Here is a 27,712-nt window from a genome sequence, read left to right as displayed (position 1 = left end):
AGGACAGGAAATTAGTCGCTTCAAACGAGGGGCTGGAGGAGGATTTCTTTACTTGTATTGAACAAGGCAAACTGAAACGCATGCCAAGTGTGCCTGTCAAGGTTTTGGGGGACCATCTCCCCAAAGGAAGAGACGTTGTGACCACCAAAGCAAAGTGACCATGACGAGACTCCGCCAATAGATGTCACTGTTCCTTCCTGCTTGCAATGGAATTCTCGGGTCTCTGTGTGGGTCCTTGAGTTTGGGTGGCTGCTCCAGGCAACATCTGGACATCTCCGCACTTGGCTTCAGCTCAAATGGACAGACTGTGTTGTTGGACTCGGTGCATAAACTCAGCGTAGAGCTCAGGGCAGTGTTCGCATTCTACGCAGCCTTTCTGAGAGTTACTGACAGGCGAGGAAAAAATAACACATCGACACTTTCTCTCACCTGATAATCATACGAGTTGATCGGTGGAGCAGGGAATGAAACGGAAGATTGTGGGAAACTGACGGAATCTTCCACCGGTGGCGGAGGGGGAGGGTAGTCTGTAAACACACAACAACATTTCTGTTAATTGACGTTTTCAGTAGCTGCAGATGTAATGCAGTTTTATGATGCTGGAGAGAAAAAATGTCACAAAATGTTCCGTTTACACCAACGCAAGAACAACTTGTTTGGTTTTTAAGTGAAATGAGCTCGTCAGAAGTCGTCATGGATGCAAATACACAACAAAATACTGGTAGTGTTCAAGAACAAGATGGTTCTAAAAAGCTATGGATGACACTATTCCCTATGAGCATATAATAATTATATGAATTATTACATTATGCATATAATACCGTTCTTTAAAAGCATTAACTTCCACTTTAATGAAAGGAAAACCCTTATATGCAAGTTGTGAATATTTGAATGTGAAAGACTGATTTAAGTGGTTACAGCATTTAAAAAAAACCACCAGTGCACGAGAACTGGTGCCTGGTTTTGCTGCGTCAGCGGAATGACACACATAATTGCAGTAATTTAGTTAACTAAGAACTACTAATCTGTAGTGAGCGTGTGTGTTCCTCCCTGAAATTGCAAATGTAAATGTCGTATTACAGATGAGTTGGACTTGGTGTTTGTTCTGCCAGGGAGAAACAAGCCAAATTTGTCAATCTAAAGTCCACGATAATCCAAGGATTGCATCCAACCACATGTTTCAGACAGGATAAGGAGTAACGTGCCAAATTAAATTCTGATTTGGCTGCTCTTGGCACAGGACTTAGAAGTGAATCATTTGACTGTGTACATCTAAGTACCAAACTAGACATGAGCTTTGCAAATTAAAGGCTTTTATGAGACGTAATGGGAATTTGTTCCAAATCTGAGACTTTGATGAGTCTTGTTCAGATATTCCATTTGCTTTCCATGGCTTTTATCCGTTTTCATTAGAACGTAATTGATGTCATTGATGCAGTTTATCCAAGGCAGCTGACCAAATTAATTAAGTATGGTTTTTAGTTGTCTTGACTAACACCAAAACAAAATAAATACATTAATTATTTAAATTATAAAAATGGGGGGGAAGCACCGCAGCCTGGTCATATTCTGTCCTATGTAACTTGGGCATTTCAGAAATTATGAGCATTTCATTAAACATTCCCTGTGGGAAGGCTTCCATGTGAACTGTTTATATAATAACCCAGTGACCTCCGTGAAAACTCCACTGTGCAACAACCCCTCTAAACCTCTGGAGAGAAAATAAGATGAGCTGCTTAAGAACAAGGCTGTGGCTGAGTCCTGCTTTCCCACTTTTCCACTTCAGCATGAATCCTTTTTAGGGGGATCGAAACCCCAGGTAACCTGTGGCTGACAAAATTAAAACATTAGATTTCGAGTACATCCCCTCCGCTTGTTTCTCGAGCGTCAAAGATGTTTTGAATTTGTCATTTCGGGAAACACGGCAGCTGTAAATGTTTCAACGGTGCATGTTTTATTAAGACGGCGGAAGAGTGAAAACCTGTCTGGGGTCATGCCCGATGGGAGGATCTTTCTGGTTTTTGTCCTTCTTGAACTTATTGGAGTATCTGCCCTTCTAGCATCAAAATACTGTATTAATGACGTACTAATGTGTGACACAACCACTGGCACGGTTTGCTGCTAACTTTCAGAAGCATCTCCATCACCCTTGAGGTCATTTGTGGCCTCTTCAATACAGGTCCAGCGTTAATATCTTACCACAAATGAGATTATCTGCTTTAAATAAGCCGTTACAGATTGAATGATCAGATCACCTGACCAGAAAAAAAAAAACATGCCCAAACTAAAACACGTGACTTTTCACGTACTATGGTATAAACAGTGTACGTGAAAATTCAAGTCCTTTAATTTTATTTAACAGACTAAAAAGTCTCCAAAAAAGCCTTGTAACATTTGTTTTAGTTGCTAATGTATAAGCAAAGCAATACAAGTGTTGTAGAATGTTATTTATGAAATACAAATTAAATAGAATCCCCTTTCCTACTGTATGAAAATAGGTTTGTTTCGGCACAGTGAAAGGGCCGTGTTTCGTCCCGGGTGGAATGACCCTGAAATTGACCCAGGAAATTAGCGGGACGACGCGGGTCGTCTGCAATATGGAAGCCGACCCGTGTCGTCCCACTAAATTACCCGATAACATTGAAGTTACAGCCTGTCGTGGTCTGATTTTGTCACTGGACATCCTGTCAACAGAGGCCGATCTCTGAGCGCACTGACACGATCAGGAGCTGCTCAGCTCCAGCGGAGAAGAGATTCGTTGCCCGATTTCATGCCGTACATAGTTATTTATGGCAACACTCCTGCCACTGGGTGGCGTTTTTATGATCTTTGCAAATTAATAAATGGCCAAACCTCCTGGGCATCTCCAGGTCAGTAACTTCGCCAGCGGTGTCTGCGTCCTCCACCGTTGGCGATGTGAAAAAGCTCAAATGCCGAGCCAAGGCGGGAAAATCTGACAACGGCGTGTTAATTGGAGTGTGAGAGCAGAATATCTGTTGCATTAATGCTTTAGGTCATTTAATCGGGAGGGCAGCAAACACGAGAATAGTCAGATGCTTGCTGGAAAGATCCTGTGGAAGTGTATTGCAAAGTCAGGAAGCAGGACATGTAGCGTCCTGGGGTGGATAGCCAAGCGTGTTGAGGGAAGAGGAGGGGAGCGGTGGAAGACCAGAATGTAGAGGAGGGGGAGGATATTTCTAGATCTGTGAGATTTTGGGGGAAGCACACTTAGTGGGAGCTTTGAAAGTCATGAGCGGAGATTTAAAGCGAACTGGGAGCCAGTGGAGCTGTTTGAAGGACAGGGCTGATGCGTTGCACGGACGAGGTTCTGGAGATGATGCAAGCGACTGAGGTCTTTGACCGGTTGGAGTTTATGGAGGAATTGTTGGGTTTTTTGGTCGGCCAAAAAATTGTACATTACAGTTTTCAAGACTGAAACTGTTGAGATAACGCATGTAATGAATCACTCTGTTACAAAATGGTCTCCAAGCATATTTGCACTGGTCTCTCAAATGGGATGATTTTAAAAAGAATTACAGTAAGCACCATTGAGCCCTGTAAACACCCTGAATGCACTTTTCCTCTTCATTAGGAGTAGCACCCGCTGGTAAAGAAACCTGCTGGAACAGAGGAAATCACTGTACCATTCTCCGTTACTCTCGGGAAATGCACTTTTTACTACGTACATTTTTTTGTAAGCAGAGAGTTGCTTTACTTAAAAGTACAAATGATCACATTCCAGATGAATTGGTGCTGCTGACTGTGCAACAAAGAGGCAGAACATTACCCACTCTTGATTTAAAGCCCTGTAAACTAGACAGTGAGAAAAGCTTCTGTGCTGTGAATGAAGCCGACTCCATTTGTGACAACGGGGAGTTAAAAGCTCCAAGAGGGCACTAATGAGGGAAGCAGCAGGAAGACTTGATACGACAACTTCCCCTGTCTTCATTCAGCAATTACTCTTAAGTAGCTTCTTTGTGAACAAGGAATCCTAATCAGTGATTAAAGTTATTTGAGAGAACATAAAAAATATATAATTGCTTATTGAGGACCAGATTATTATTACGGGAAAGATAAAAGAGTGGTGATCCAGCTGTGACAGTGGGACTAATCTTCAAGTTTTATTCATTTTTTTCCCTCCTCCTGTAGTCATATATATATATAACAGTTTAAGGCTACAATACTGTTGTCACCAATGCGAGGGGCTTTTTGCCTGGAGTTTTTGGTTACATTTCTTGCCTCATCATGCAAGTGTCATGTCATAAGAAACAGAAAAAGCGTGAAGACTTGGAGTGCTGCGATCTTTCATTAGCATCAGTGGTTGCTATACATTAGTACATCATGTTGTTTCACATTGGAATATAATCACTAATGTTGTAAAGCAATGAGAAGGTCTACAGAGAAAAGAGGACAGGTTTCTAAAAGACACCAAAATAGGTCAACATTTAGGATTTAGGTCTTAAGCTTCAGACATGATTTGGTTATAGAAAGTATATTCTGTAGGACTAAACTGTTAACTAATTATATATTCTTTTAATTATTGACATTTGAGTTGCTTTGATTGGAGGGCACTACTCAATGGAACCATCGGTAAACGTTAGCATTTGGTTTAATAGATAAAAGAACCTTAACAGGGGGCAGATATTTTAAGTACTTCTATGTGACAGAGATTAGTGTGTTCTGTTGGGGCTTGAAAATTCAGCATATGTTTACAGATTTACACGTGCACAAAACCATCAAATTAACATGCATGTTAGCATTGACCATCTGCTCCCTAAAGACTGAGAACAAAGCCTGGCATAACTGCCTTTCACATCCTGAGATTATGATGAATAGGGACTCATTTTATCTGGACTCCTTGTGCTTCTGCTGGACCAGACAAATAGTTTCTTTTCCATTGTCACAACACAGACGTTTTAACCTGCTCGTGCACCAGATTCTGGATGGTAAAAACTTTCCCTTCATTAAGCCCATATAAACAGAGCTTCTTCTCATTGGGTCACTTTAGTTCAACTCTATCTCAGGTTTAGTTTACATTTTGAACAGCAAATTTTGTCATTTCACAAATCTTTCAAATTTCAGATCATTTTCCGGGTTTTGATCCATAAATCTACTACAGATATTTCAGAACTCAGCTGCCAGTGATGAAGGCACATCACTCCCCTTTTAGCTTGTTTCTACTGGCAACATTTCAGTATTGAACTCATAGCTTTTAATAATTAACTTTACATAAAACCTTGATCAGGTTTTTCTCGAAACAATAGTATTTCTGAAACAACTGTATCTATTCATCTGCCCATCTACTTATTTGTCTCTCTCTCATCCGTCATCCATCCACAAACGTACAGCATGAATAAATGAAACAGATGAAGTTTGAATAATGGAAATGAAGAGTGTCACATGACGGTTCTATCCTAGTGTTGTGTTCTTGAGATTTTAATGGTTTGTCCTTTCGAGGTGCTGCGAACCAGGAGTATTTTAAAAGAAGCCGTTTTAAATAATGCAAGAAGCTGATTTGCAGCGAAAAAAAATCCATAAATGCTTCCAGACACAGTGGACAGTGTTTCATGTGCTGGGTGTCAGACTACATGCTTCATCTACCCCTACTTGTTCCAAATGGGCTGTAACTGAGGTTGCGAGCACATTGTTTTGACATAATTACATGCCCATTTTATTCCATCTTCTACAGTAGAAGAGCAGCTGAGCTCTGTCCTTAATTAGCACGATATGTATAGAAGGGTGACTTGTGATTTCATTTGGTTCAGAGATGCAATGGGAGGATTTGGGGTCTTTGGGGACATACTTGGATATGCTGTAAAGAAATCAGGCTTTGGCTATGCTAAAGAAAACGTCTGAGGGGGGTGAAATTCAGATCTGTAACAACAGACAGATTATGCTTTTGTGTCAAAGCAAAAAAAAAAATTAATTTTTGTGGAGCCAGAGATGGCCTTTTATCTTAAAAGTGGAGACATAAATTGGGCTGAGCAGCGACTGCTAAACTGCGATCTGAGGTTTGTTGATGAGTGAAAATGTGATTCATCAGAGGCAGAGTGGGGCACGTCACTGTCGTTCCTTATGAACAAACAGATGAGAGAGAGTAAATGAAGCAAGTCAAATGTCACAGCAGGAATTCACTGCTGTGTAAACGAAGCTGCTTTCATAACATGAAACCAGCCCAAGCAGCCTCCGATATGCTGGCAATATACGGCACACTTCAGGCCAATTATTTGGTAAAATAACACACTCTGTTAACTCTGAGTGTACCGTCTGATTTACCTATGACCTTTTAACAGGAAAAGATATTTTTATGGTGATTAGACACACCCACAAAGTGTAAAATGACATTTCAACATTTAAAAGTACGGTTAGTGATTGGTTGATTTATTTGGTTTTCTTTCTATTTGACAGTAACCTGTTGCTGTTATGAACATGGATCGTTTGACCATGCCTCCTTCAGCTGAGAGTGGCTTTTTTTGCATTCGACAACCATTTTGATTTGAACATGGGCCCCCATTTGTACAACCCTTTGCTGTCCAACAATACCCAACGTCAGGTGGGGGCACAATTTGCAAGAAAAAAAGGCATAATCCTATAAATGATTATCACTGGGTCTCTAGCAGGTAAATTCACCTCTGAAATAAACACTTACCAGTAAAAACGCAACATCACTAGCCATTTTATTTCATTATTAATGATGAGATGAAGACAAAATATATGGGAGCAGGTTTAGAATAAAAGGAATACTCAGTAACACTAACAAATCCAAATACCATACAAGGTTTTTAAATTTTGTTTTAAATAGCAGCAGAGGCAGACAGACAGCATGAAAGAATGCATCTTTGCCAAAAACTGTTACGGTAATGGCAACCACGTAACATTTAGAGAAGTGAAACTCGCGTCTGCGTGACAACTAAGAACAAATGAAATACTGCGCAATTTACCGAAACAAATCCCGACTCCAATCGCGCAGAGCAAAGAATAGCTACGGTAACACAAAGTTTATCGATGCAAACAGACATTACAGAGAAATTACACGCCGTATGGTTTGTCTGTGCTCCACTTAGATAAAAGTGGCCTTTTGTACGCTCAGAGCATATGCCTGTGGCTACCGTGGGGACAATGACAAACACATTGGTGGATTTCCTGTAAATTCCCCTGGTGACACCCATGAGGGACTCTGATATAACAACCGGTAGTCAGTTTGCCTGTGGCCAGTCAAACAGGAGGAATAAAAACAGTTTGTGCACATGGTCGACAATTTTGAACTGCTCTGAGCAAACAATTAACGTGCTTTCCTTATAAAGAAGTATGAAAAGTTTGATCAAAAACTGCACTTCTCGGATGTTTCCAACTTTGGCAAGAATATCGTGCAGCAAAACTTCTGAATCTTGATAATGAGCAGCCGAGGCTTCCAGTCCAAACAGACACTGCTACACAATACAAAAACTATACTATATGTTACTGAACAAATTATATATTATTGAGCAATAATATATATATATATATATATATATATATACGCCAGATTGTGGTGTTGGAAAATATTTTGGGACATCACATGAGATGCTTAATTATATCATCAGAAATGAAAAATTGGGGTTCAACTGAACAAAATTAAGGGATTAAAAAGCTTCCCAAAAAGTTCACGCACAGAATGAAAGGAAGAATAATCAAAGCACATTGCTCTGATGGAATCAAGCAAGCAAATATCCCTTTTTTTTTTCCTGGGAGAGTGACCTTCATTTCCAACATCAAAGACGAGTTCGTTTCCTCGTGCAAATTCTAATGCTCCATCAGTCAGAAGAGGTCGATCTCTGCAGGCAGCAGCGCTGCAAACCGAGATATTCACAAGTTCTTCATCAAGAACGTCTTGTTTAAGTGAAACAAAATCAGGCTTTTTAAGTCACTTTCAAAGCTTGACATCAGAAGGTAAATAAAACCACACTGGCAATTCGGCTTTAAAAACAAAACTGAACACAGATTTTTTTTATAACAGGACTGTTGCAGCGTGTTGCATTATCTCCTGTTCTTGATAGATTGTCCAGTTCTCGCATTCTAACAGTGTGACAGACGTGCAGACAGCACGTGCATGTGTACAGATCTTTCCAAAGTACATGAAACATATGATAAAATAAGACCTTAAATCTAATCTGGGTTAAGGACTGTTTCCAATGTCCGAGACCTATATGTTTTTTGCGTGCTCCTGCTGGGGCAGTAATTAGAACAAGCTCTCCTCAGAAATTCCAGGGCAAACCTCCCTGGCTGTGCACCGCCCCATCTGCACAGGCACAACAGACGAGGCTTCACACTGCTCATTCCATCCCTGACACTGGCCACTGCTGCACAAAGGGATGGCAAGGCGCTGTGCCAAATTGACTGATCCCTAATTTTTATGCTAATCCTCCCTTTAACATCAGACAGTGCCCGAATTTGATATAAAAGATATTAAATAAATAAATACATAGAGATAATCTGTTCATAAAGACGTCTTATCCTTTGACAAGTAGAGATGTCTGCTCACGGCTTTATGAATTTGTGACATGCTGACTACAACTCATCAGCGTCTTATAAAAACGAATGTTACATTGATGCTTATGATAAAACTTTACATTATATATAGGCATGCGTGCTCATTTCCTACATATGTTTGCATGATGGTGTGGATGCATGAATGGGAGCTAATGACATATTTACACCTATTAACAGCTGGAGTTATTAACTGGTGTCTTCGGTTTCAGTTGACCGCAGACTCGAGTTGTCACCCAATAATAGAAATAATGGAAATGATACAAGCTGTTGAGACATGAGAAATTTAACACTGAAATTCAAAGTTTGCACGTAAACTTTACAATTACATGTTCCACAAATATAATTTCTTCATCTCTATATTGTTTCTTTAATCCTGTACGAGACCCACACAAAGAGTCATCCAGGAAATATAAAAAGGCAGCAACTCTGGAATAAATACATTACAGTATTGTAATAAAACTACTAAATAGGTAAAATTATTAAGAAAAGCTGATTGATTAAAATGAACCATCAAAAGTTAAACTGGAAGCATTTAATACAGAAAACCCTAAAAACTGGTGATGTTGGCCTCTGACAGCACATTCAACAATCTAAGAACTTTTTAAATTTAAACCAATAACAAAAAAATAACATCTGGTGTTGCGCAATGCACAGAGGCCCAAAACACAAGCCACAACCCCACAGAGAGCAGTGTTTGCTACCTGGTGGTGGGTTGGCTCTCTCAATTATTTCATAACCGTTTCTCACGCACACAAAATAGGAACCTCCGTCACTGTAATGATTAATTTAGGTAGCAGTTAAACAGACACTTGCTCTGCACAGAACAGTGACAGGATTTTCTAATAATGAGTCCCTTAAATGTAACTTTTAATCATTTCATTATTCCAATCTGAAACTACACAGCAAAAACCAATTCAAGAGGTCGCATATAACACAGCAGCCTGACGGGATTAGTTAATGTGTAGATTCATTTGTAACGCTAAACCTTTCCGGTATAAACAAACTGTCGGCTCTCCTGGGACCTGAAAGTGCAAACAGAGCGAGCCTCACCAAACACACCACCACATGGTTCCATATGTTGATTCAATTTGGCTAAGGGGACACAAAACTGTGCTATTGCCTACAAACATAAAATATATTGCACTAACAATGTGACCCATTCTGGCTCGTATGTGTAGCATGTAAGATGTAATATTTTACAAGGAGAATCGTTTTTATTGCTCAGCTTCGAGGTTCATCAGTCTCTTGGGACCTTATAGTTTCCTGATGGACGTGGTAAAAGTTGCCTGCTGCCATGTATTTCCATTTCTATGGCGTTCATTACGTTCCTCATCAAATGGAGGTGCAGGTTATTGATATGGTGTTCCAATGTTTTAATTGGCAAATATAAACTATCACATGACAAAACTCCAGCGTGACAGTTTCATGCCTACATTTGTGTAACATGACATCAATGATTTTATGACCATGTGATGTTATTCAGCCTGATTAAAAAAAGAAAAGAACGTGTGCAGTGAGGCTTTGTTCCAATTCTGGACAGAAAGTGAGTTCTTTAGTGGGGTAAAAAAAAACATTTACTATCATTTTGGATCAACTTTACGGGACTGGAAATGATTTGAACTGCAGGAAGCAGTAAAGTCTGTTTAAGAGTCATGTGACAACGTTGGCTGTGAACTGGTGCTACGCGTTCCACATGCGTCTCACCTGCAGGGTCAGAGTCACCCATCTGCTTGTAAGGGTTGAATTTTGGCTTGGGTGCAACCACGGGGGCAAATTTCTTGGGTGTCTGTTGCTGGGAGACGGAGATGCTCGCACTGCCCAAAGACGGGGTCGTCTCCATCCTGGCCGCTACCTGCCCCGTCTGGGGGTTACCGTTCCCTGGGTTCCACATGGTTCTGTGGAAAAAGAGTCAGACTGGATCATTGTGTATAGAGTAGTTGCAATTTTCATTTTTGGCATCATTTGTAAATTACATAGATGTGATGTTTAGAAGAAAAAAAAGCACTCCTCAGGAAAAAAAAGCTCTTATGACAGGTCAGATTTTATTTCAGCTGAATTTTATGAAACATAAAAGGTAACCAAATGAAAGATGCGATGCAAATTAGGTTTTTGGTTGATAAAAATATACGAGAACTTCCTCAATCCGAAATGACGAGATCGGCTGCAGTAAATGAAACGAAGGCTGCAGTAAAGGTGACCAATAAATCAAAATCAAAAAGGGACACACGAGACCGAGCAGTGACTAAAGCAGAAATTAAAAGATGTGAATTTTCAACAGAACTGTGAATGCAGTTGTACTAAAAAAATAGAGCTTTGATCACGCGTGAAGAACTTGCCCGTAAAATGATGTTATTCCTGTTCATTATCATATTCATGTATCATTTCTATAATCTTTACTTTAAAAGAAAAACTATGAATGACAATATGAGTGATTTTCTGGCCTTGATACAGTTACAGTGAAAAGTAAGGTCTAAAACAACTTGCTGCAGCTGAGGACACAACTATCCACTATTTCACCATCGCATTCTGAAATCACTTGAAATATTTGAACTATTTATACGCCACACATTCCCCCCATCCATCTTTTTGTTTGTGTTTGTTGTGCTCGGTTCTGATGTTTTCGCTGTTTATTATCCTCAGTCTGACTGATACAGGGTTTACATTCTTTCTTTGGAGCACAGTGGCGGAGCCCACGCACAATCATCTTTTAATATCTGCTCAAATCCCTGCTCCTCCTGCCGTCTGAATGGTTCTTACGTTTGATATTTTTCTTCCCTCCTGCTCTTAATGCGACGATTCAGATGCGCACCGATGTCTCACACCCACCTGTCCTTTCACTGCAAAAAGCTTTCATTTTGCAATGCTCAAACGGGTAACAAAATACAAGACGAATTAAAAGGAAGTGGGGGGGGGGTGTCTTAGCATGTATAATACATGACATGCTGAACGGAACATTTCTCTTTTTCAGCATATGTCTACATTGTCTGATGATGGAAAATGCTGCTTTTGTGCCAAGGAAAGTCACAATGCATTCATCACTTCGGCAATCACTGACTGGTAGATTAGATAGAATATCACTTTCACTCTTAAAGGTTGAGAACAGTCGTCATGGAGCTAACCCTCTCTGGTGGTGTCATCTATCTGTCAACTGTGTTCATGGCATCAAATGGATTATGTAGCCAAGAGTTTGATGAGGCATATGTCAAAACAAAGAACACAAGACTGTCTGATGTTACAACAGAAAGGACCACACATAGCAACAATAACTTCCAGGAAGCTAAGGAGGATCAATGACACACCAGATCTTTCAAACCAGTTATGCACTCCTGCATTGTTTTGTTCCATTTGGTGCAAATCTATCAAAGACTAAGGTCTTCTATAAATGATGATGTGTATTAACTGTTTAGTATGGGCAAAGGGAAGGCCTTCAATGTATCACCGCCAGGTTAACACTGTAGATTAAACCCTCCATGTTTCATAAACGGTAGGCGGTGGGAAAGCAGAGTATCCCTCCGCACTCACATAAACACAGATGCACAGATCATGTGTTTTGACTAAAAAAGTAAGATTCCTGGTATATTTTGATATGTAGCCAGGTAAATTATGCAGTTTGTCGCTGCTCTGTGATTAAGTAATCAAACTGAACTTTAGACACGTTTGGCAAATGAGCTGGTCATGTGACTTAGGTCAAAAAGGCAACTATACTGGAGTCTCATGAGGTAGGAGTTGATACTGATTGCCATGGCAGTTACAAAACGGCTCTCAAAGTTGTTGCAACACGTATAACGGTTTGCTTTAAGGGAGCGCGGCACAGTACGGCTGTCTTCTCGCAGCTGTTTCACTCCGCATTTACAGCTGTCATTGAGGAACTGCTGCAGGTGTTTCTGCTGCATTAATCTTTCATACCCACCGAGGAAGCTATCAAACGAAACCATCCAAAGAGGACCACAGAGAGCAAAGAATTGACATAAAATGGCAGGGTTCAGAGATTTCTTTTTTTTTTTTTGAGGGAGAATCTATGACACGCTTTCCAGCAAGTCTTCTTTGTGGGTGAGAAACTGAAACGCATGTTGAAAATGCGCCCAGATGAACAGAGCATTTGCGATCTGGTGCTTTTAAAACATTGTCAGAGGTTCTTTAAGGACTTCTTGAAACAGACAAATGCTTTGATCTACAGGTGTCTCAAGCTAACTCCCCTGTTGTTCTGTTAATGTGTGTGAAAAAGTGGTTGTGCATGAGACCACAGTGGGTGACTTTAGATATTTAACAGTTTAGATATGGTTAATCAATATTTCCAAATGGAAATTTCCAAATAAGATCATTTGTATTCATTTTTGGGAAAATTTTACTGTTTCATTATCTTTGACTGATGACTACAGCATAATTGTGACAGAAAGTGTCACCTACACACTTCACAACTCAACCATTTTGTGTGCAGAATATTAAAAAAAAATAAAGATTTAATAGGCTTCATACTTTCAATGAGGGGATTCAATTATTGTGGGGGGAGAAAAGATTTCTGTGTTCGATCCCAACAGGAAAGTTTGAACCGCACAACCTTTATATCACTTTAAACAAACATTACAAGAGAGGGAAGACAGGGACATTATTTGGCTGGCATATTTTTGATGACAAAAGGATGCTAGGCAACTGGGATTAGCACTCGTGGTTTGTGATGCAACGCGAGGAGAATCAGCCATGCGGACAAAAATGATTTAAAAATTAAAGAATCCTGCCGAGTCTTCCCAGGGCTGGACTCGCTCAGCTTTAGAAGCCTGGTTGAATGACTGAGCAGGTTAATGTTAAAGTACACAAACAAGAGCTTCGCTCCCTACAACCACTGTTTGGAAACAGAGAAAGAATTCCAGCAGTCATTGTGGATGTTAAAATGTTTTGTGCAGATGAGTACATATTAAAAAAGGTGACAGATGTTTGACACCACACAGTAAAAAGGCAGTTTTGGACCACTTAACAATGTTTATACTGGGAATAAAATACCATTGCAGGAGTGGACGCCGCTGCTACAAACACACTACTGGTACCATTACACCAGCTGTTGTAAATATAAAACCTTCCTCTAACCTATTTAAGGTACACTGACCCTGTGCTTGAATGTGAGACTGTAACTTGGTATTTTACCCCACAGGTTAGGGATTAAGTGTTAGGTCTCGGCACAGTGAGAGGTTGTAGTAAATCCCACAGAGATACAACCAAGAGCACCTCATTTGTATCCGGCAGAGCCGTGCACAATTTCTGCATGTCATTCATCTACGAAGAATTGACTACAAATCATGTCTGGGAGCAAGAGCCACCGCACAAATGGCTGACTGAAACTAACCATTTTAATCTTCAAAATATAACCTTACGAGATATTCCTGATAGTGAGTAAATAGAGCAAAATAACACGACAGGGCAGGGACTTTCCAACTTCTTGAAAGAAAAAGCAAGACAACGGAGTGTCCTGGAAAATTAGAATAGTGACTTTGTAGTCAGCAGTGTTGAGACACCAAATGAGGCACACTCACCTGTAGGCCCAACAACTGCCTGTTGTCTTTGAACACCCCCCGACAGAGAGTCACCTGTCAGCTTCTGCGCCAGCGCTGGCCGAGCAACACAAACTACTCCTGACAACAAGTAGTGAGACAGCTAGCAGGCATAATCGCCTGTTTGTTGTGTCGAGACAAGTGTGCTCAGAGGTCAGCAAAGAAGAAGGTCTCAATCACACCTTGTCGGGGTCTTAGTTCACCAGAAGCAAGTGTCCACCAGAGAGGCGAAACCAAACTTGTTAGTCAAGTTAAGACCAAAAAAAAAGCCTCAATATTTCATGAGTGCTGCTGTGTTACAACAGTGGCTCTTTGGATAAAAATCAATAAAAGATCTCTGCATAATTGAACATCATCGCTCACTTAACTGTCACAGGGTCAAAGCATTACATTGCTAAATTATTCTTTTCTCCCTAATAGGAACATCAAAATGTTTTGCATCTATAATCTGCATGGCTCACCGAGTCCATAAAGACAAGGGGAGCAACATTTGTTAAATGACACAGAATTACAGGCCAGTTTTCACCAGAAGCTATCAGACAGCCTCTAAAAAGGCTCTCATAAGTAGGCTAATTACACATTAGGATAATATGAGGGTTAATCAAATGATAAACACTGCAAATAGTGATTTGTTTTCCCCATTAGCTATTGTGAAGACCCCAACCAGCAGATAACCATTACAAATGAGATTTAGAGGTGTGACTACTACAAAGAGTAAAAGCCACCCCCCACCCCGCACCACCTCCCAGAGCAATAAAATAAATGAAATGAGGGGGTGCTAAAAAGGTAGCTGTCATTTCACTGTTTACATATTTTAAGAGACAATGCGCGTGCAGAATATAGCTTTAAGGTGTGACAAACCTCATAAGGCTGCAGTTGAACCTCCAAATGTGCGAGGTGCCTTTTCACTTTATGGAAAATATTATTAAAAGTTGATGATATCAGGGGAAAAAACCCTAAAACCTCAAGAATAGTTTCCCTTTTTGTTTGAGCTCTTGGTTCAATAAGAATGATTAATCAGATGCCATAATGATGATGCTCTTAAGCACAATACTTTATTTTACGGCTTGTGAATATTTCAATTTAATCTGAACATTGTAAAGCAAATTGATTTCAGTAAAATATTATATGACCTAAAGTAATTTAAGCTACGTTCATCATCGTGTCTTGGCTCTACAAATGTGGATAATGAAACGCACAGCACATACTTCCTCCCCTGTTTAGCCACTGAAATCATGTGAAGGCAGCATTCAATTTGTCTGCCCTGACAATATAACCCTTTAAATTAAATTAAATTCACAGACAAATTAGTATTTTCTTTCTGTGACCCTTAGATATGCAGGAGAAAATAGTTTTAGTTGTTCTGAGTCAATGACAAATATATTTCTATCCTTTTCATCCCACCAAAACAACCACCTAAATTTGTGCGCTTGGTGCAAAATTAGCTGGCTTTTAGAAAAACAATCTATTTAAAAGACCAAAAATCTTTTCTCGGACCATTGCTCTATTTCACCAGACACCACTTTCAACTTCTCTTATGACTCTTTGGTCAAAAGTGGAATTTCCATCCAGGTTACTGACCATTTTTCCACTTCGTGAACATTTGCACAACTTCTCTGTACAACTGTCGTAGTTTACTTTATTTGTTGGCCTTTGCTCCCTAATGACAGCAACACAAGTTTTCTGTAAATATGCGAATTTGACTTAAACACTGACTGACAGCTTGTATTGACTTGGGACGTATCAAATAGAATTGGATGGCTTGCATGACTGTAGTATGTGCTCCTTGATATTGGGAGTGGTAAGATGCTACATCTCAGGAGTGCATCTTATCCAAATCTCGGGAGATTACTGACTGACAGCTGCAAATATATCACAACATGAGCTTAACCATCTCCCACATACTTCTGTGGCTGATGGAAGAGTTGGGGGAAAAAAATTATTTGCATCAACAAAGAAAGAAAATCATCTGCGGAGCTCATATTTTCAGCAAATCAGCTACACGTGGCAGGAGATGATCAAGGCTCAATTGCTTTGAAATGGGTTTGATGTCCTATTGTAGCATACGATGGCGTGAATGGCCTCATCGCTATTGATTCCAAAATATCCGACAACTGTGTTGTGCTCCCGATGCCTCAAAATTAAATGAGAAGCTGAAGGACCATAATTCAGTGATTGCCTGTAGTTACATACGTCCCTCCTGGTTAGGTACCTAATAAGAGCATTTGGCGTCGCAGCATTTTTGGGCAAAGTCAACAAAGGAAAGCTTCTGGGAGGGAACGACAGTGAGACCAGGAAGATAGAGACAGCCTTAAACAGAGAAAACATCACATCAAGCCTTCACTAATTGGCCTCATCTGACTGGAATTAACCTGGAGCAACATCACAGCGGGGAAAATTATCAACAAACAAGAGGAAACCGTTTTACAATAACAACCTGCAGAGACTGTGAGGGACAAAGACATGAGTGTGGTAGCAGTGTTTGGGGATTGCACTTATTCTGACATTTATATATTACTTACGCACAAAATACCTAAGAAGAATGTGAAGATAGCTAAAAGGTTCTTTATTCTGAAGCTATAAATTTGGCCCATGTTGGTTAGAGGAGAAAAAAAAACAACAAAATAATGATGCTGATTTTTGCCATATTTAATTTCCTATTATAACAAATATTTGTCCTAGTATTTTCATACCATATACATCAGCTCAATAAGCTGAATATTGATGGTAAATAAGCTACAAAGCCCCAGCACTGTTTCAAATATTTGTTCAGCATGGTGGAAAATCCCAGAATGTGATGAAGCTAAGTTGAGCACTTCAAGGACAATCTGCAACAAAGATCTGTCGTTATAGTTTCTAATACATGATTTTTAACAACAAAGACAGACAAGAATCTTCAAAAGATAGTTGCAAATGAAGCCATAATCTACTTTGAGAGAACTGGTGAGCTTTAAGAGCTATAGGAATCAGTCAGCTAACTAGTGAAACAGATGTTGCCCATAACAACTGCAATCAAGTCATCTAATTCTATTCTAAACCTTTTGATGGTCTATACAGAGACTTTTATTTTTACTGATTGTCCATGTTTTTTTTTCATATCCAGCTCAGGAATATGGCCACAGTAGATGTTGTGCATGAATAGCTTGTCCATAGAATGACATACTTCTGCATTATAAGCATTAGTGTCGTTCACTTGTCACTTTCAGACAAACAAACGCAACATTCAAGGTGCTCGTGGATGCTCATTATGGTTCAATCAAATCTGAGATGGACAAAGGCCACCGTCATCTGCATTCCACGCAGGGTATCTAAGGACAGCTTTACACTTTGTTTTCGGCACAACATGATGGAGTTAAGTGAAAAGAACATCCCACGGTGGTCGTAAACAGCACGTTTGCAGAACGCCTGCTGACCAGATGTAGCATTAAGTAACAACATTCCTTGCTGAATAACACAAAATTACACAGAGACAAACAAAATGCAAGAAAAAATAAGTCACCGAAAATATAATCCACGAACTGGAAGAAAGGGGGATTAAAAGATTTCTGGATTTCTCATTGCCATTTGCTGCTTCAGTTGCACCTTTCCAGTCTTTCTCGGTGGAAAATCAGGAGGTTGACACTTATTTCAGAACACCATTCTTTGGATCCTGGATTTTAAAAAGTTCATGTTTTTTTCCTTAGCACTGATAAATCAGCTGAAGGTTTTCATTAACATTCTGAGACAGTAAATGGAGACATTTTCCAATTTGAGTCTGGGTTTTTCAAACCTCTTCATATCACAGGTATTGAGCTGTTATTTAAATGTTGAACACAGCTTATCCTCTTCAGCTACAATAGTGCGGCACATCTATCCTCTTATTCAAACTTCTGTTGGGTTTGGCTCGGGCACATAATCCTTCCTCTGGCTCCCTCACTGGCAAAGCCACATAGAATCAACTCATCAATATCACTTTGTTTACTGAATACAGATGACTTTGTTCAAGAATCCCCTTAACACAGCAGATGATGTAAATACACGAATGAGCGTAAGCTCGGGAGAGCTTCCACTTAAGAAATTGCAGCAGAAAGGGATTTTTGGTCGCAACTGCGTCCGAATCGTTGAACTTGGCCCATGAAAGAGGCTGAAAGCAAGACGGTGCTTTACTTCTTTGTCTCGTCTTGCAGGCATTCCTTCAGTTCTACATTCTCTTTTCAGGAGTTGAAAAAGGCCCGGCAGAAACAGAGAAGTTAACTTCACTGTCTCTATATAACAAAGAGCTAAAAACGGGTTTTAGGTTCAAAGCCTTGTAATATGTAGCCAGGATTTCCTTATATTCTTTATACTGAGCTTATAGACACTCAGCGTATTCTTTTTAGAATAGTCCTTTTAAAGATATCAGTTGCAGTTTCAGATCTAATCTACTCCCACAGAAAACCTAATCCCATAATGAATTAATTAGGCATATTAAAGTAAATATAATTTGTGGTTTGATGGTTGACAACATGATGAATTTTGAGCCAGCCAATAAACACACTTGTGGAAAAACAACTGTTTACAATATCACAGCTATAATAACTAATGTTATCTAACTGTAGAAAGTGTTTCTTGTTGTGTATGATAACATATTGTGTTGCAGTCGATGTCCACCAACAGCAACCAAATCGTGTGTAAGTTAAAAGTAACGTCTAAATCCTGTTTGCTGCACAAATCTTGGATTCTGACCTTTGAGGATTTTGTTTATTCAGATAATTTTAGGAAGCATTTTCCAACAGAGCCATGTTTATGAAACATTTTCACTTTGTCTAAGGCCATGATATAGCATGGCACCATTTGCTAAATCAAAAAGAGAATAAATTTGGAGTTCAATAGCTGCTCCATTGAGCTTATTCTAAAACAAATCACATGGTTGTCTCGCTCCTAAAGAAAAACAAGGAGCTAAAAATCCTGCTAAAAATCCATAAGCATCTGTGAAGCACCATCGAGTTAAATACTTTAAGGCCCAAGTTCTTGTGTACAGTTGTTGGGACTCATTTAATCTTTTCCTTCTCTACTGCTCACTCTGCAGTGCCTTGACCCACGTTGACACTTAAAGACGATTAATTCAAAACCCAAGTGAAACTTGTTGTTTTTGGAAGGCTTTATCCTTAATTGACTGATGGCTGCTGCCGTTTTTGTTTTGCTGCTGCTTAAAACCCAATCTCAACCGCTCACAGGGCCCTCTTAATAAATATCCAGCTGGGGTATCTATGTCAGCCCAGCAGAGTCGTTTTAATCTTTTCCTCTTAATCACATCTTATTTACTTGTTTCTTGCTCTTCACTTTTCTTGTAAAAAAAAAAGTGATCACACTGCAAGTAAATAGCATTTGTGTTCGAGCTTTGAATGAAAGTTTAGAATAAAGGAAAAGCAGCTGATCCTCCCTGTGCAAACATACAGCTTATGGCACAGAATAAGTTTGCAGTGCTATGGAGAAAACTGTTCTACCATATACAGCAGCTCAATACGCCATTATTTTCCAATGGATTGTGAAGGCACGTGGCCCCTCCCAGGCAACAAAGCGGCATCGATTCAATGAAATGGATTACTGCTTTCTTTTTGCATTGTAAATATGTAGCAGGCTAATGTTAGGGTCCAGGTGCCAGAGAGCAAAAAACTAAACTAATTTACTAGTGGAGACAAAAGTCGGCTCTTCACTGTGGTGTAAAAAAATAAGCTCGATTACATATCCTACAGGAAGCAGCTTTGCCCCAGCAGTAACTTTCAGGAACCTTAAGAACACTCTTTATTTTCCAAACACAACAGCTGAGGTCAACTAATTTAAACTTTGGCTGCTTTTGTCTCAATGTATGCGTGCATGCATTATTTGTGACATGAAACACATTTCACTAGGCATAGAAAATCCAAAGAGGATTCTGACATACTCCCCATTCTGACATACTGATAAGATTAGTAACAGGAATAGAACTGACCACTGTTGATGGACAGTGCCAGTTTTTTTTGTTTTTTTATTGAGGATTCTGAGATCAAAGAGAGTCCAAATAGCAGCTTTGACAGTTGGCAAACCGGAAAACATTTTAAAAAACCTCTAATGCCTACAAGAAATATGTTTCCAATATATGGATGTCTGAATAAAGTGCAAGAAAAAACACACCATGCATTTTCTAATGACTGCATCTTTTTAATGCCAATTATTTTACAACAGTTCTATGGAATAAACTCTGAGATTTGACCATGTCTGCTGCACCTGTCATACCTCTAATCAACGACAACTACTCTGCATTCCTTGGTATAACTGCTCTAGGTAGGCTATTTATTTTAAACTGTGCCAAGGTCAAGAGTGAAATGCATTCTGGTTTGACTTGGTTAGCAAAAAAAGGTATTTTTTAAAAGAACCAAAAGTTATGTAGTCATTTGACAAAGCCAAATACCCATTTAAGCATTCCTAATTTTATCATTGCTCATTCCTGTTGATCCACCTGTCACACTTATTTTCTGCAATTCACTAGTAATAAATGAAAATAACTGGCCTGCAAATATTTTAATAGAAAGGGTAAGTTAGGAATGCTCTTTGACAAAATAACAATTTCCTAATGTTATTGGCCTATGCTCATATTACATTATATAATTCTTAAACCTAAATGAAGTGTCATAAAAGACATGAATGTCTACAACACTGCTCTTGTTTTGAAATTCTGCAAATTAATTTTATGAAATTTTCAGCACACAAAAAAGGCCAGGAGCTGATCGAGGCTGTTTTCTGTCAGCTGAAATATCAAAATAGGTTGCAGCTCACTATTCAAATCCATTCATAACATTCATCCCTGTCAAAAATAACACTGTTAAAACTGACATTTTCTCAATGTACTCTGAGAAGATTGGGTTAAAATGTTCCCCGCCCAACATCCTGGTGACAAAGGTCATAAAACACTTGTTCACCACAAACCTAACCTGGACAGACACCAAAATACAAATAATGACAGTCGAGAAAATTACTGTGCGGCTAAGAGGGTCCACTGAGGGGGCACACGACGCACTTGAATATCTAGTTAAAATAACAATGATAATATTGTGTCGGTTTTCATTTGCAAGTCACAAAAATATTTTGTTCTGGGTTTTTTTTTTTTTTTTGCTAGTTTGGTATTTCAAACCAGACCAAGAATGTGCAAAACCTTGGGAGGTAACAGTGTTATGTGTGTTCCGTTAAAATAAGAGTTACCGGTATATAGGTCACAGTTGTTGCCAGCATAGAATCCGCTTGTCTTGGTTAGACATGGGGACATGCTGTTCAATAGTCTCAAGTTATTACCTCTGCATTAGGTTAAAAAAATAGAAATATATATCAAAGTTTAAAAAATCTCTATTGATGAATTGTCCAGCAAACTACTCCTGGATTTGCATTCACCTTTTGGAGTACACGAGGCTATAGCAGCAGACACCTAAATTGACTATCCTTTGGTATATTACACATAAGGAGATTAAATACAGAATTTCTGCAGGCACAATGTATGCACTGAATTTAGATCACACTTAATAAGAAGCAGTAATATCTAAAACTAGACATTTCTATCACATTGCCCCCTCCCCTTCCCTCTCCCTTACAGGTTTCTGTATGTTTTCAACCAAAACAACGCGTGTGGTAGTCAGACACCGTAACAATGCTTGCGGTGGTTCACAGAGGTAGTTCGGCTGTGTCTGGGATGACCTTTGTGGATATCAACCATCTTGTGATGTGTGTTTCTGACAATTGTCTGTGTGCCAAATTATCCACAAAGGACCCATCTAGTTTTATAGACAATCATGAGTTTAGACCCATGCAAAAATGAGAAGCCTCTGGTGCTGGAGGTCACATTAGAAGCACGGTAAAAACACTTCCCTGGAGCTGCAGAGGTCTGGCCTCATTGATGTGAGGACTTTGGATCAAATTGGACAAGGACATTTTTAAAATAGAGGAGACACTGTTTTGCATTTTTGTCTGAAACATATGACTTGGGTTTTACATAACTAGGCCTAATTGGAGATATTACCAAGTTTTTTGGGACTAGAATATGTAAAATACATCATGAAAACAAGGAAGGGTCTGTTAGGTCCTCCAAACAAACTTTCCAAGAGAGAGTATAACTCTCTGCTTCATTATTTAAGTGTGTAAGAAAATGACATTTGGTATCAACTCATTTTCCCAGCTACTAGCTGGACCCCCAACAGAACTTTTTTTCAAGTATAATATAATGTTTGAGAATGGGGGAAAAAATAAAAATACTTTTTCAAAAGACAGAAGAGATTGTGGCTTTCCATTGTGAGGAAATACTGTCCTGTTGCGAAAATGGGGACAATAATAGGTTAACTTACCTAAATATCAAAATATAAATGGTAGTAGAATCTAAATAAAGACACCCGAAAAGCTCTGGATCAGTTCATTAACACTGACCAATACTGGTTTGGAGCAGCTGTCTGGGCTTTTATTATTACTTTATTGTTCTTATTTATGTGTTTACTTTTTAAAAAGTTTGCACTGAGGTGCGGCACTAACTCCTAAAGTGAAATACTAACTTTAGACTGCAGGGGATATATTCAAAATGATAATTGTTGTGACTGAATTTTCTATTTCTGGTGTTGTGAATGTCCTACATTCTGTTTAGATACAGGTAAGGGTGGGGGTGGAAGAATTTTTGTCTCCTGGGCCCAAAGATGCGTGTGCCTCTTGCTGAGGAATTCTTTTGTTCTGATAAATTGACAATGTCAGTTTCCCACGTTGCCACAGTGTGGCATATACTATGGGGAGCAGTAGTGGGAACACAGATGCTACATACGATTGGCGTCAGTCAGTGTGACAGTTCTTGTTTTCTTGTCTTTGGAGAAGGTGGTGGGGGGGGGGGGGGGGGCTGTTTTTCTAAATCTGAACTTCCAAGTCAAGGAAGCGGGATGGAATAGAAATTAATACACCTACACTCCCCTTTTCCCTTTAGAATGGCAAAAATCTCTTTGTACCCACATCGTAATTACTGGTGGGCGCCAGTTTGGGATTGTTATCTATGCCTCCTTCGAACTTTTTTGCAAGTATAATATAATGTTTTGAGAATATACGACAGACAAGTAATTGTTTTCTCAACTCAAACTGAGCGCACTTGTACAGTGTTCATGTTTAAGAACAAGTAATGCTTGAAATTACAGTCTTTGTTAAAGTACTGGGCACAGAGGAAGAGGCACCACCAGCTGTGGACGCGGGGACATAATCCTCCAGGGAAATGATGCTGACACGCGATACTCCATAACGGCTGTTTAATGCTGTCTGACACTTTCATTCGAAAAACAGACTAAAATTGAACCCCAGTTAATAACATCAATAGTTAATTAAAATGAACAATTTAGGGCTTGATAGAGAAAAAAATTACCACAATTTTTAGCACAACAGTTCACTGTAGCTCAAATGCCCCTAAGTGGTATCCTTGCCAGACATAAAGGCCAATTCAGTACAACTTTTGTGGTCCAAAAAAAAAAAAAAAAAAAAAATCGTAAAAAAAAGAGAATGCAATTCCCTTGCCACTGAAAAAGGATTTTTGGAAGCAGTGTGTACTTTACAATATCTCTATAGACCATGCTGTCTACATTCTGCTGGGACATAATGTCAAACAAAGATGGAAAAAAAATCATCCTTCAACTATCAAGGCCAAACGTCTGTGGTTTACATGTACCTGACCTACTGAGTTTTCCATGCAAAGAAGGAGGACTCTGAGGGTAAAACTAGAAATAGAATTTACTTTCATACCAGGACAAATGTGGAAGTTTTTTGTGCGAATTATCTGACGCCAAAATTAAATAAAACAAGTATGAACGAATCATTGAGTATTGATTGAGAACAGATGATTATGCAAAGTGGGCAACTAAAGAAGCACAGACAAAAAGACAACAGACCTCAAACATTCACCACAGAATGCTACAAACTATTCACATGCAACAGAATCTCTAAAAACAGGATAAATGGATGCAGCTGCTCATTGCCGTCATCAAATAACTGATACTCAATGAATTAATGAAACATTTGAAGCCGTCAGGTAACATCTTTCTTTAGATTTTCTTAAGCAGCATTTTCATTGAGTCAAACAGAAATGCCTGAAACCTCCGCCTGAAGCTGCGGGAGAAAATAACCAAATTTCATTGGCTGGGAAATCTCTCCACTTTAAACACGTTTCTAATTAAAATAGTAAAAAAGAAAAGATTTTATTTCTCAACAAATCATGATAGCTTGTAGGTTAGAACATTTTAGATGGAGGGAAAATAACTCAAATTATACATTAATCTGAAAATGTATTAGGCCAATTCAACATTTCTAAAGAATCGCAGTTCATCAAAGACATGCAATTTAGTTCTTGAAAAGGTCTTTATTAGTCAATTTATGACAGGCACAAAGAAGCATGTGAGTGTATTGTGTTAATTTCTCTCATCACATCATTCCGCACAAAGGATGATTCTGCTATTTTTTCAGGTTCTATCTCTTGAACAAAGACAGTCTTTTTTTAAAAAACAGATGACCTCACATTTGAGCCAAACAGTGATAGCACTGCTGAGGAGCATTTTGTCCGTTTTCTCCATGAACACACGCTTTCTAAGTGCTCTTTTAATGGACATCTTGATTGAGCCTTAATGTTTACAGCCTGAGAAGGGTTCAAAGTAATAAAAAATACATATCGCTGAAAACACCTTTACTTCCCCCCGGCCTTTATCATGTATTTATAACCACTTCTTGACAGCGCTCACAAACATACGTTACCTATTACCTGTTACATGAACTACAAAAGATACAGTTCCAGAAAAGCCTACAGGAAGCTGCCTGCGGGCAGAATGGAGAGTAACCGAGAGAACCCTTTGTGGCTCCCACTTGCACAGGTATTTCACTTGACCCAAATCCTATTTTTCTTCATGAGTGTTGCAACTCCCCCCAAGCTATCGGGTACAACAATTACCGGTAAGTAAACAAGGGTCAACAAATCACTCCTACAAGCCAGATGTTCTGTCCTTCCCATTTTTTTTTTACAAAGGAATCTGGGATCTTGGGTAAACGCAGTTGTCTACCTACCGGTAGTTGGACAGAAAACCCTGCTGGATTATGGGTCTGGATTGAAGACCAGTACTCTAGTATTACTCTATTGATGAAAGAATGTTGGACTCTGTTGAGCGAAGTAGTGGTATGATCCCTTTTACTTGGTTGTTAATGTACCACCATATGTCACAGACAATCGATCCAAAAAGAGCAAACAGGAAACTGGTTTCATGTCGAGTGGTGAATGTCAGCTGATACATTATAAACATCTCATTTTGTGTTCAAAATGTGGATCTTGCTTTGGCACTCAACAGGCAGCCATTATCTTCTTTAATTACACATATCTACTGTTCAGGTCAAAGGCCAGACATCAAAGTGTAAGCTAGCGCAGAATCTAGGTTCCATCACACATATGTGTTGGTGTTCTGCGCAGAGCTAATTTACTTTAGCTCAACAATAAGATTCACTTTAACATATTGATTTTGGAGACCGGCCCTTTTGCATTATTGTCCACACAGTCACTTTTCTAAATAAAGAACGTGAGTGTCCATCCTCACACTGCACTGGGGCAACGAGAAATCAAAGGCAATATTATTAATTGCGCAGTTAGTTGGAGTGGCTTTGATTATAAAAAGTAATGTGGATAAGAGAGTATATCAGCCATCAAACCAAAATATTATGCAAAATATTATTATCTCTTTCATATTCTGTCAGTCTTAGCAAAGCCAAAAAATGAAAGATATTTTTTAATCTTAAAATAAAACCAATAATAGAACTATTTACCATTAATAACCAAAAACCAAATGAAGATACATTTTAATAAACATTTTTCTCCAAATGTAGCCTTGAATGTCTCCATTTGTTTGTTGTTAAAATCCAGCCCTAGAAAATTGTTGTCTGCTGCATAAGTTTTTTTTAAGAAAACATCATTAAGTAAAAATCTAGCTGAATTTAAAAATCACACTCCTGAAAATGGAATTGGGTTATGAGCCCTTTCTCCGTTTCATGGGTGTAAGATAATCTATTTGGACACCTGCACATCAAAAATCACAGCCTGCCTTAATGCCATATTGTATCTATGGGGTGAATGCGAGGTTATATGAAGACTCCCAGGTGGAACTCAATCCAACACTGACTTGTATCTAGCAGAATGATTTGGGTCAGTAGGAAATTCCATTCCTAGATCACCGGGGACATGTGGGCAATTAAACCTGCCAGTGAGGCATAAAAAATAGGCACATACAAGATTTGACTGAAGTGATAAATGCAGCTCTATTAACTCCTCAAAGAATGACAGGGTAAAAAATTGTGACAGTGTCAATAAAATGGAAGAATTTAAACGGCTGCATTTGCTGTAGCACAAGATCAGAACTTTTCCCGTTCAACAAAGCACAATATAATATAATACAATATATCAATCATCAGTTTCTGAAAAGCTGGTGCTCTGAACATCCAGTATTATATATCAAATCAATTAAAAAGCAACTTTATATACTCTATATAGCAAACCAAACATGAAAAAGTGGCAGAGCGGAACCATGCTCATAAGGGGGGACCCAAATATCCATCCAACAACACCTCTCTCCTCATATTTGAACATGTCACACGTCACTTACGAATGCTACAATGACAATGTTCCTGAGAGAAAACAAGCCACACATGTATAAAACCTGAACATTCAATCTGATCTCCACAGTCAGTTGTTTTTTTAAAAAAAAAAATGTTGTTTATGGGAAGCTAAGCACCAAAACAGAAAGTAATCAAACCCTTAAAGTGATGCTCCTTAATAAAACAGATAATCCCCTCCACTTTGGCTCGATGCTCCCCAGCTCAGTTGGATCCTTGGTGTAATTGCTCTTGTTAATCAGGCCTTAATTTCCTGACAAGATTCATTTAGAAGGCTCGCCTTGAAAACATACAATCTCTCCCATTCTGGGAACGCCAACATCTTGAAATTAAGGGGTGAGATCAGATTAAAGGCTCTTTAAGTTTAAGAGCATTGGAGATGTCACCAGAGATTGATCAAGTCAACAGTTGGTGTCAATGACAGCCTTTTAAGCTTGTGCAAATCTGATCAACACTCTTGTTTCTGTTGACCGTGGTCACTGCAAAACAGGACAATATTCGTGTGCCTGTTAAGAAAAAACTGGCAAAAAACTATAATCCAAGTGTGAAAGAAGTATAAGCAACTTTAGCTTTATTTGAAGCTGCTCTTCACATGACTTGTAAAAAACAAGCATTTGTTGCACGTATGGACTTGGTGCTTACTCAGCATGCACTGGGCAAAAATGAAAATATGAATATTTGTTTGTTTTGTCAAGATACCATTTACGTTAAAATTAAATCTACCTTTCTTTTGTCAAACCTCTCTATCTCTAACCCTCTCCCGCCATCTCTTCTGGCTGAAGCTGTACACAAGGTCAGTCTCCTGGTCAAAGAATTTCCCACTGAGACACTAAATCAGTCCAAACCTTGAAACTCTGCAACAATATCCGATGAGGTGGTGAGGAATCAATATCAATTTCCAAACACTTCTTTACTCTCAGACACTGTCTCAGGAATGCAACTGGTGCAAGTAAACAATGGCTTCTTCTTTTTCTTATGTAAGAAAAGGACATAGTATG

The 27,712-nt window shown here is 39.0% G+C and overlaps 1 protein-coding gene across 2 annotated transcripts in view; it reads right to left on the bottom strand.

Moving 5' to 3' along the window:
* lpp (LIM domain containing preferred translocation partner in lipoma) overlaps positions 1 to 27,712 on the bottom strand; it is an 88,494-nt gene that overhangs the window by 55,891 nt on the left and 4,891 nt on the right. For both annotated transcript variants that reach the window (XM_011614479.2, XM_011614481.2), the window contains 2 exons: positions 10,234 to 10,424; positions 430 to 527 (listed from right to left, as the gene is read on the bottom strand). In XM_011614479.2, coding sequence (XP_011612781.1) covers positions 430 to 527; positions 10,234 to 10,420 — 285 coding nt within the window. In that variant the 5' untranslated portion in view covers positions 10,421 to 10,424. The remainder of the gene's footprint in view (positions 1 to 429; positions 528 to 10,233; positions 10,425 to 27,712) is intronic.

The sequence above is a fragment of the Takifugu rubripes genome, chromosome 20 (assembly GCF_901000725.2).
Source record: "Takifugu rubripes chromosome 20, fTakRub1.2, whole genome shotgun sequence".
NCBI classification, from domain to species: domain Eukaryota; kingdom Metazoa; phylum Chordata; class Actinopteri; order Tetraodontiformes; family Tetraodontidae; genus Takifugu; species Takifugu rubripes.
This window is presented reverse-complemented; position numbering and strand designations above follow the sequence as displayed.